The sequence below is a fragment of the Monodon monoceros genome, unplaced genomic scaffold (assembly GCF_005190385.1).
Source record: "Monodon monoceros isolate NGI ecotype Baffin Bay Population unplaced genomic scaffold, NGI_Narwhal_1 Super_Scaffold_18, whole genome shotgun sequence".
Taxonomy (NCBI): Eukaryota; Metazoa; Chordata; class Mammalia; order Artiodactyla; family Monodontidae; genus Monodon; species Monodon monoceros.
Genome location: NW_021703774.1, coordinates 112844066 through 112855210, shown reverse-complemented (window position 1 = coordinate 112855210; position 11145 = coordinate 112844066). Strand labels below are relative to the sequence as shown.

General features: G+C 40.8%; 1 protein-coding gene across 1 annotated transcript in view; it reads left to right on the top strand.

Annotated features, from left to right (window-relative positions):
* The first annotated feature begins 3707 nt into the window (after positions 1–3707).
* Positions 3708–11145, top strand: part of PTGFR (prostaglandin F receptor) — a 53499-nt gene continuing 46061 nt past the window's right edge. Inside the window, exons 1-2 of the mRNA XM_029229635.1 lie at positions 3708–3845; positions 5300–6169. Coding sequence (XP_029085468.1) covers positions 5372–6169 — 798 coding nt within the window. The 5' untranslated portion in view covers positions 3708–3845; positions 5300–5371. The remainder of the gene's footprint in view (positions 3846–5299; positions 6170–11145) is intronic.

The following is an 11145-nucleotide window of genomic DNA, read 5'->3' as shown; positions in this document are numbered from 1 at the left end:
AAGGTTAAGTTACAAAACAAGGAAAATTAAATTACATATTGGTTCATCTGGTTATTTATGTGATAAAACAATAAAAGGCAAGGGAATGATGACAGTTCCAGATAGGGGTTATCTCTGGGGGATGGATACAGAGGAATGAAATGGAGGCAGAAATATGCAGATAGATGTAACGATATTAGTAATGTTCTAGTCTAGCCCTTGTTATGGATGGAATTACTCCCCGCCCTCCCCTCAAGTATGTTGAAGTCCCAGCCTCGGGTATCTCAGAGTGTGACTGTATTAGGAAATAGAGTTGTTGCAGATGAAATCAACTAAGATCAGGTCGTACTGGAGTAGGGTGGATCCCGAATCCAATATGACTGGGCTCCTTATAAGAAGATGGCCATGTGAGGACAAAGAGAGAGAATGGCACGTGAAGATGAACGGCAGAGATTGGAGTGAGGCATCTACAAGCCAAGCAACAATAAAGATTGCCAGAAATTCATCAGAAGCTAAGCCAGGGTTATGGAGCAGATTCTCCCTCACAGCCCTCAGAAGGAATTAACCAACACCTTGATTTTGGACTCTAACCTCCAAACTATAAGACAATACATTTCTGTTGTTTAAGCCACTCAGTTTGTGGTGCTTTGTAACAGCAGTCCTAGGAAATTAATGCCGTCCTTAAACTAGATAGTAGGTGCATGGGTGTTTATTTTATAATTCACAACTTACAAATGCATTATGTATGTTACTTTTCGTGTTTCAAAGAGTTACATAATAAAAATAAAAAGACAAAAGAAGTTGTTATTAGTTTCATTACTACCAAACTGGGCGTAGTTTCTAGTATTAATGTCAATGGCAAGTTCCAGAAAAGTTTTCCTAGACAGTTTTATTAAAACTATAAAAATCAACTTCCAACACTTCCTTTGATTTTTATGAAGTTTTAATTTCAGCCTCAGTGTCACTGAGTCCCAGTTTCTCTGACTTTAATTATAATGTGCACACTCTTCTGAGCAAAGTGATCTGCATCTAATCCTGAATGAAGATGATTGCCAGGTACACACCTGTCATGGTATGTTATCTCCTTGCAGACAGGCTGACATCAGCTTTGCCTCCATTAAAGGGAAGCCACCAAATCACATCAGGGTTTTGGACACATGCTCCACAAAAGTAAGTACCCTCCCCGAGCCTAGAAGCCATACCAGAGCAGGGGCTTGGATTCTTTGTCCACACAGCTGTACCTCTGCCTCTTAGAAACAGTGCCTGACACAAAGTAGGTGCTCAAGAAATTTGTTGAATGAATGTATAAATTAAGAGTTTTATGTGCGCCCACTTAGCAGTAGCAATACCAACTACCACTTTTCAGAAGTGTATCAGCCATCCCCTCCCCCCACACACAATTTTTGATCTGTTTGTTTCTCATCTGCTGATTGGCCAGCTAGTCTTCCTTATATAAGCAGTCAGAGGCTGCCATTGGGAATTTGGAATAGGGGATCAGATTTGGGTGTGATAAGGCCAGACATATATTTTTTTCTTTTAAGAGTAGTTAGTTAGCTGTTTAATCTTCCATATAAATTAGTAGCCTTCTCTACTGATACTAATATATTCTTTCTGTCTTGAGAAGAGATGTAGATGCTTTAGAATCTTTTATTGAGACTCAGGTGAAATGTGTCGATTAAGGAATGGATTCTAAAAAAGGAACTCCAAGAATACATGTGAAGTGGATGCTTTTTTTTGGCGGGCCTCTCATTGTTGTGGCCTCTTCCGTTGCGGAGCACAGGCTCCGGACGCGCAGGCTCAGCGGCCATGGCTCACGGGCCCAGCCGCTCTGCGGCATGTGGGATCTTCTCGGACCGGGGCACGAACCCATGTCCCCTGCATCGCCAGGCGGACTCTCAACCACTGTGCCACCAGGGAAGCCCTGTTGGAAGATTTTTAATCACAGTCTCCACTTCAGTGCTTGTGATTGGTCTACTTACATTTTCTATTTCTATTTCTGTTTTCTATTTCTTCCTGTTTCTGTATTGGAAAGTTTTTTTTAATAGGATTTATCTAGTACTTTGAAAACTAAATTAATAATGTTTTAAATATATTACATAATAAATATTATGACTTGAAATTGCATTAACGAGGATTTTCTCTTTTTTTACCCAGTAGATTGAGCAGCTGTTGTTAGTGAGATGTGTCAGTGAGAGATGGGGACTGTTCAAGATTTTGAAGTGTGATACTGGAAATGTCGGTTATAACATTGATGAATTCAGACAGCGTTGGATAAGTGACCAGGCATAGTCCTGGGTGAGGATGGAGAGATGAATGAGACTTCTGCAGGAATTCAATTCAGTGGGAGAGACATAAGTAAATAGGTAATTGCATCTAATGTGATTAAGTGCTGTTAATCACTAAAGGAAAGAATAGTTCTCTGTGTCATGCACATTTTCCATGTGGTTTATTACATAGTTGTTTTTTGGACACTGGTCATCCAGATGTAATATTTCTCTACTAACCAGAATATTTGGTTAACCAAATTTTTCAATTCCCTGACCATACCTGAGTAACAGTTTATTTTACAAGTTATGATCATATCATTAAAAAAAACTCTCAATATTTACCACAGGGGAAAGCTGTGCAGTCATTCTTTTCTATAGTTAATGGCTAATTTATTTTATCTCACTGTAGCACTTTATGATCCTTTCCAATTTCTAGGAATTTAGAGGCCCTTTCTGATTTTAGAATGGAGAAAAGAGAGTTTATTTCCATGTGGCATTGGTTTTTCACAAAAGCTGTGGCAATATTTTACTGATAAAAGAGCAAAGGTCAGTAATAGATTTCCATAAGTGATTAGCTATAAAAATGAGATAGTTAATAGGTACAGATCAAAACAATATTAGCAAAAAGTGGTTACAGCATTAAAATGGCTCAAATTATAATTCCTAATGAAGTAGTGGATTTTTCTTTACTTGATCATAAAAATAATCTCCACAAAATTTAAGAGTCACATCTCTTTGGGTAAACATACCACTAGAAATTCTCTCACCATTGGGCTTTTTTGATCATTAAAATGTTACTAATGCTTTATCTGCATGTGTCCTGTGAGAATACTGCTTATCCCTTTCCCTTCTCACATTCTTTAGAAAGCTAGGAACAGTCCAGTCCTCTAAGTGACAGTGAATCCTAAGGCAGTGACTTTCCATTGACAATACGTGGCCCGAATACCTGTTTTTAACTTCCTGGGGATGTCGGTCCCTAAGCCCAAATACACCATCTCTTTCCTTCTACCTGGTTTCTTTATCCTTTTTGAGCTGGATTTGGGATGAACTGTCTGCAATCTGCAATCTGACAGTTCAAGACGCTGTCACGACGGCTTTCTGCAGGCTTTCCTCAGCTCTCCTGGTTCCTATTTTACAGCCGTAGAGATGGCGCCTTTAGCTGGAGAATGAGTTTAAAACAAAACTTTTCCTTAAGTGGTCGGGCAGCTGAGGGGGCCGCTCTGATGCTGAGGAGGGGGACGTAGCATCCGAGCGCGGTTCTCAAGTCCCTCCGGGTCCGGCTCTGGACTCCAAGCAAAAGGGGCGGAGAGGAAGGGGCGGAGGTCAACCGCGCCCTCCACCCCGCCCAGGCGGTTAGCGCCGCTAGGTGCTAAAGGATCGGAGGAGCCCAGCGCACCGGCAGGTTCCGCGCTGGGAGAGCGCGCAGAAGCACGCGCGGCGAGACAGAGTCGGAGCCCGGGCCGGAGCTGGAGCGAGAGCGCGGCGCAGAGCCCCAGGAACCGGCGGAAGCGACGGAGCGAAGCCGGGCGCGGGATGGCCCACGGACCCGCGCGCTCTTCTGCTCCACCTAGAGCCCTGCCCGCGGCCCGGGATGCCAAGGTAAACACCCCTTCAGCGGCTGGATTCCCACGCGTTGGCCACCCGACTGAGGTTTAGCCACCCCACCTCGGATGCCCGGCGGCAGCAGCAGCCGGCGGCACCGGAGGGCACCTTAGCCTGAGCTGGCCAACAAGTTTGGACCAGATGCCCCAAGCTGGGGAGACCCGCAGAGCAATGTCTGATCCGTCTGGAGCCTGAGGTGCGCGCCTGGGGACCGGGTAGAACGGATCTCAGAGGAGGGAAACGGGTAAAGGAAAAGATCCCCTTCCCTCTCCTTGCTTCCCCGCCCGCGGCACTTCGACTCCGGCATCCTGGCCAGCGCAGGCCTTTGGCGCCCCCCGGGGTGGGAGGGAAATCGGCCTCTGGCGTTTGAGCAATCGCAGAAAGTTTCAGGCAGCTAAGAGGTTTGGGAAGGATGTTGCAAGCAGAGGCCTGGGGGCGGTGGGGTAGTAGTGATCGAAAGTCGAGCTGTGAGTAAGACCGGAGGAGGCGGCCGCCCTCCGGGCAGTCCCGGGCGGCCCCACTTGAGCAGGTCCCAGGAAAGGCTGGCTCCGGAATTCCTAGCCTCCCAGAAAGCTGCTGGGGAAACGCCGGTGGAAATAGCTCGGGGCGGGATGGCAGTGGTGGCGGGTATAGAGGGTCTGTGACTCAGGCCTCAACTCACTAGAGAAAGAGCGACAAATAAATAATTCGCCTGGGATGTAGCTACCCTGAAGCTATAACTTAGATCAATAGCATCTAGGCAGATGCGCCCACAGTGAGGGCGGCCCGCCTTCTATGCTCTCATCAGCCAACATTTCTGCACAGGTGGTAGCTGGACCGGAAAATCTTCCTAGACACTCAACACTGAGCCTTCCAGGGGTCACTGATGTGTGTGGTTTGCTGTTATTTGACCTAAATCAAATAGTTTTAGAACTTATTCAGAGAAGCCCCATGCAGCATCAGTGAGCTGTGGCTCCACTTTGCACCCTCCCAAAGTTTGGAGAAGATGATTTTGTCTGCCTGAGAGTCATAGGTCTCAAAGAAATAATCTGCACTTTGGGGACAAAGCTCATCAGAGAAAAAAGCAGAAACTTTAGAAAGTCACCTAGTTATTAAAATAGACTATTATACTTTAAAAGCTCAACTGGGTTTAAATCTAGCCTTGTTAAGCGACTTCGTAAACCTTAGGAGTTTTAAGGTGTCAGTGAATTGTCAGGAGGCAGTTTAGGAGGTGCCCAGTGGCAGAGTAGCCATAGAGGTTAACCAAGGGGTCTCAATTCTGGTAGCTTCTTTACCCTGAAAATGAAATGTGGAACTGCAGGCAGATGTGTGCTGTTTTCAGTATGATGCAACCTTGCTCATGACAGGCCAGATAAATCTGATTCCCACCACAGGGTGCTGGGGTGCTTTGGCCTTCAATGTCAGATGAACAGTTATCCAGGGCTCATAATTTCTCTGTCTTTATGCTACAGATCTCTGGACCGCAAGCCTGCACTGTTTTGAGAGGAAGATGACTTGAGTGGCCAGCTCTTATCTCCACAACAATGTCCACGAACAATTCCAAACAGCCAGTGTCCCCTGCAGCTGGGCTCCTTTCAAATACAACTTGCCAAATGGAAGAAGAGCTTTCAATATCTTTTTCGATAACCTTCATGACAGTGGGAATCTTATCAAACAGCCTTGCTATTGCTATTCTCATGAAGGCATACCAGAGATTTAGACAGAAGTACAAGTCATCGTTTTTGCTTTTAGCTAGTGCTCTGGTAATCACAGATTTCTTTGGGCACCTCATCAATGGAGCTATAGCAGTCTTTGTATATGCTTCTGATAAAGACTGGATCCATTTTGACAAATCAAACGTCCTTTGCAGTATTTTTGGTATCTGCATGGTATTCTCTGGTCTGTGCCCACTTTTTCTAGGCAGTGTGATGGCCATTGAGCGATGTATTGGAGTCACCCAACCAATATTTCACTCTACGAAAATTACATCCAAACATGTTAAAATGATGTTGAGTGGAGTGTGCTTTTTTGCTGTTTTTGTAGCTTTGCTGCCCATCCTTGGGCATCGTGACTATAAAATTCAAGCGTCGAAGACCTGGTGTTTCTACAAAACAGATCACATCAAAGACTGGGAAGATAGGTTTTATCTTTTACTTTTTTCATTTCTGGGGCTCCTAGCCCTTGGTATTTCATTTTTTTGCAATGCCATCACAGGAATTTCACTTTTAAGAGTTAAATTTAAAAGTCAGCAGCACAGACAAGGCAGGTCTCATCATTTTGAAATGGTCATCCAGCTCCTGGGTATAATGTGTGTCTCCTGCGTTTGCTGGAGTCCGTTTCTGGTAAGGACCTATGGTTTTGACAATTTTTGCTTTGTTCAGTTAATCGATATTCAGTACAAGGTTTCTTGTCTTTTCAAAGTTGGTAGTCTTGATGGGCAATGCTGTTTCATCTTTTAAATGCTGGAACTTACTTCTACTCAGAACTTCCTTTAGTTCTCAGCTCTGGCTTATAATTAAGCTATTTATGGCATAGATGGTTATTTCCCCACAAGCCCAGAATTAAAAGAAATATCTCCCTAAACAATTCTAACCATAGTGTTACCTGTTGCAGTGTGGTATAAAGTAATTTTCACAAAAGTAACATAGTTTTAATATACTGAATATGATTAGTTTCTAAAATGTGAAAAAAAAGGCTATAAAACAATATTAGAATGGACTCCAGTAAGTCTTGATAGAAAACCACACGGACTTGTAATTTATAGACTAGCTGCTTCTCAGCACACAATGACCAGGTCTCAGCTTGCAAAGGGAGGTGATGGGTTGAGACAGTTGGATAGTGTAGGTGAACTAGATGGGTAGATAAGGTAAAGAATCACTAGTTCACTAACCCAGGATGATAGTAATGCAGGGAGGGGTATGATTGGCAGGAGAGCCAGGGATTCTTCTCTTATCATTTCATTCCTTCCTCTTTTTCAATTTAGCCAGCAGCTATATTTAACATCTTGGTATTTTTATTTGGAAATGATGGCTAAGTTTAAAGAATTAGCAACAAACATAAATCATTTATATGACTTTCTAGGTAGGAGACAAAATACTTATGATTGATAAGTATGACCATAACTGTCTCCAACAGTTTACTTTATGATGGAAAAAGTGATAACATACAACGAAAGAGAAAACATCCTTCTGTATGTAGCTCCTGATGGCAGTAAAGATTATTTTGATCCCTTTTTTTGTACCAGTGGGGAAACAGATTGGTATCCAAAGATAGTAATACAGGTGATACCCAGGTAGAGGTAAAGCAAAAGAGTGAGACAAAGGTAGACATAACACAAAGGTCATGGTCATACCTTGCATCGTGTTATGCAGGTGCTTGTTAATAATGCAGTTCTTCTAGGCCCCCTTAGGTCCATTGTCCAAGAACTGTTGCCAGTAGGGTTTTAATAAACAATCCTGATGGTCCTGGTGAACAGAAAAGTCTTTGAGAGCTGTTGCTGCAGACAGATCCTATGGTAGTTGATTTTATTCTGCAAAAAGATTTCTACTTTTAAAATATTTCTTGGGCTTCCCTGGTGGTGCAGTGGTTGGGAGTCCGCCTGCCGATGCAGGGGACGCGGGTTCGTGCCCCGATCCGGGAGGATCCCACATGCCGCGGAGCGGCTAGGCCCGTGAGCCATGGCCGCTGAGCCTGCGCGTCCGGAGCCTGTGCTCCGCAATGGGAGAGGCCACAGCAGTGAGGGGCCCGCGTACCGCAAAAAAAAAAAAAAAAAAAAAATTCTTTGTTTCTATCTCTGTTATTTCCTCACAATTTGAATTTGGCTTCTGAAATTTTTGTATCATTTAAATATTTTTTTCGTGATATTCCAGAACTGTCCTAGGGGCCCAACCGAGGAGAGGATAGGCTACATCTGTCAATGGCAAGTCAACGTTTTGAGGCTGGCTTATTGTCAATTTAGGAGGCCTTGGGTGACCCCAGTTAGGGGTCTCATCTGAGCTCATAGTTCAGTTGTTTGAATCTGAATAGCAGAGACGAGTTCTATCAACACATCGAGTCATTTCAGTGTTCATTCTTAGAGAGTTTAATTTATGCTACTTGACAAAGGAAATTCCCTTAGAGTAATGCTCCTCTTCTTCTTAAACTTTTAAATAAAGTAGCTTTTTAAAATAAACAGTGAGTCTGAGCAAAAACGGAATTAATTTGAGGGTTGGAAAGGGAATAATAAGAAAGGGAGAAAAGAGGTAGCTGAAAATCTTTAAAGAAAATGTAAAAATGAAGGTCCTAGCTCTGGAGAAAACCCGAAAACCATGAAATAGTGAACTTATTGAGAGACAGATAATCTGGATAACTGGGCTAATCACTGGTGTTTTGGTTTTTGCTTGTTCTGAGTCACCTTTAAAATTCTACTTAGTTCTGGCTTTTGACTTTGAGAAATAGGAGTTATAGGTTAACTACTGTAAGGGAATGGAAAGTAACAAAATTTCATCCTCACCATGGATATTTTGAATTTATGTTTTTCTCTAATTTCTTTTCCTGAATTTTTGGTTTTCTTTACTGTTAAAATAGATATTACAATTTAATTCATATTTTGAACATATTTCCTAGTGGAATATAATTTTATTTTTGTGAAACATTTTCTGAGGTCTGCGTTCTATTTAACTGTGAATTATTGCTACACATATGACACCAATGTATCAATACTTCTAAAATGCTTTTTAGTGTGGAAAATTATTTCTGCATTAGATGTATAGTAGGTCTACCACAGATACCCCTTGCTGGATTGATGTTTTAAGTTGTTTCAAGCATTATTTTCAGTTTCTCTTGTGGAGTCTTGGGTCTTCATGGCAAGTTCTGTCTGAAGGATTTATAACTTGTGGCCTGGACATAAGTGCCTTGCACATTACATTAAGACCACCAGACAGCTCTAAATGGAACCTGAGTGAAAAACCCAGGCTTGGGAATGCCAAAATAACACCTAACACTGATTCCTCTGTTGAACCATTTCTCCTTTACTACGTAAGTGCCCAGGTGGAACTGCATAGGTATTAATGACTGAGCCATTATTCTCCACCCTATGTTTTAAAAGCTTCTTAGTTTAAAAAATATCTCTGAAACCAAGCTTCTAAATTCCCATAGATGCACTATAGTTGTGACATCTTCCATGTCAATGGCCTACTTTACACCATGTGCCTTCTCTCTATGATTGATGAGGATGAAATGTTGGATTTGTCATTTGAATGAACATCTGAAGACACTCTTTGACCTGTGTTCACTGTCATTTTCAAGCCTCAAACTGGAATGGGGTACAGGTGCACACACTAAAAGGAGGAAGTGAGGAATGCGGATGATGGTGTCTGGGTTTGGCAGGATTTACTGCATCAAAACATCAATAGTGGCATAATTTCTAAAACTTTTAAAATTTGTAGCTGATGAAAAGGGGGATACTTTATTAAGTTTGATGATTGACTTTAATACAAAGGTAAGATGATCATGATGTTTGTTAGAAATCTCTCTTTTAATAGACTTAATTTTTCTTGAGTAGTTTTAGGTTTACAGAAAAATGAGTGGAAAACACAGAGTTCACATATAGCTTCTCATGTCTCCACCCCTCCACCCCACAGTCATCCTTCTTATTAACATCTTGCACTGATGTAGTACATTCGTTACAATCGATGAGCCAATACTTGTACATTATTATTGACTAAAGTCTGTAGTTTACATTAGGGTTCTCCTTATGTTGTACAGTGTGTGGGTTTTGACAAACGTATATTGACATGTGTCCACCATTGTAGTATCATATAGAATAGTTTCACCACCCTAAAAATCCCCTATGGCTTTTTTTTTAAATTTAATGTTTGTTCTTTTTTTCCCACAAAGGGGAAAATGTGTGTGTGTGTGTGTGTGTGTGTGTGTGTGTGTGTATTTTCAGGAACTGAAGTTTAGAAATGTAGTACAATTGTAATATTAGTTTAAAATATAACTTGTTAATGACTTAAAAAATTTTCAATATCTGAATTTTATAGTTTTAAACATGGTTAACTCATATAAATTCATTTAATTACAATCCCAACTGAAAAATCCAGGAAAATACAATAGATACTTATTAGCTTACATTTCCATTTAGCAACAAGTTAATACAAAAATCTTTGAGAGTCAAATGGCAATTACAAAATTGTCTTGCATGCATTCTAGGTAAATCACTTTTTCCAAATAAATCTTGAAGATTTTTTCTGATGTTTCTAGAGTGACGGGGAAAAAGAAGACATTTAACAGCACTTCTAAGTAACATTTCCTTAATAGTCTTTGCTTCTGTCTTTCTACAGGTACTGATTCTTTTTAATGTTCCATTTCTAGAATATGTAGTCCTAAAAGGAATTTATTATTATTGCTATGCTTATTTCACTAGTTTGGCAGAGCATTAAATACTTGTTGACTGCTTGACTGTAACTTAAGTAGTATGAATGTCAAGAGATTGGAAATGATTGACCAGAATGTGGATTCTGAGTTCTGTAGGTGAGCGTTAATTAAGCAAATATTGAAACCAAATGGTAATTTTTAATCTGTTCCTTAAGTCAGCAACTGTCGAGTTATGACACAATTAAACTTCAGGGATCTTTTCTGGAAGGCTGTTTGGTTTGTTTACCTTCTCTTCAAGGGTAGAGTTTCATTTTGAATTGGGAAAATAAATATAAAGTATATGAAGAGAAAATGATATCTTATGTAGGTGAGTTTACCCAAGAAATGTGTTTTCTTGTGTAGGTAGAGTTTGAATTTGATTTTTCTAAGGTTGTTACTCTTCTGCTAGTATTTCTAGTCATATAGTTAAACATTTGGTCACTAAGATGTTTGTCAGATATAAATCAAAAAATGAATGGTTAATTGAATTCTACTGAATTACTAAAGGTATTGGCATCATAATGACCAGGTCTTACAGGGCTAGTGGCAAATGATGGAACAACACAACAGAATAGAACATTTTGACTACTAGTGAAGATTGCTTTCTTTGAGAGGCTGGCTCTCATTATCATATGTAAGACCTGTGTAATGGAAATCTGTGTATGTGTCTTGTGCACCTGCCTCTACACTGAAAGGATGGTGAACAGATGTATAGTTACATGCTTCAAGTGAAAAGAAAAATACGGAAAATGTATAAATATGTATATACATAATGTGTACATGTTTGAATTATTTCCCAACCTAAAAAAATAACTAATCCATCATTGGATCTAATTGTACCAAATAAAAAGGGCTTTGAATGGGTTTCATTCTAAAATTAAAAACAAAATGGACCCTCACTCTCATATAGTTTTATGTCAGA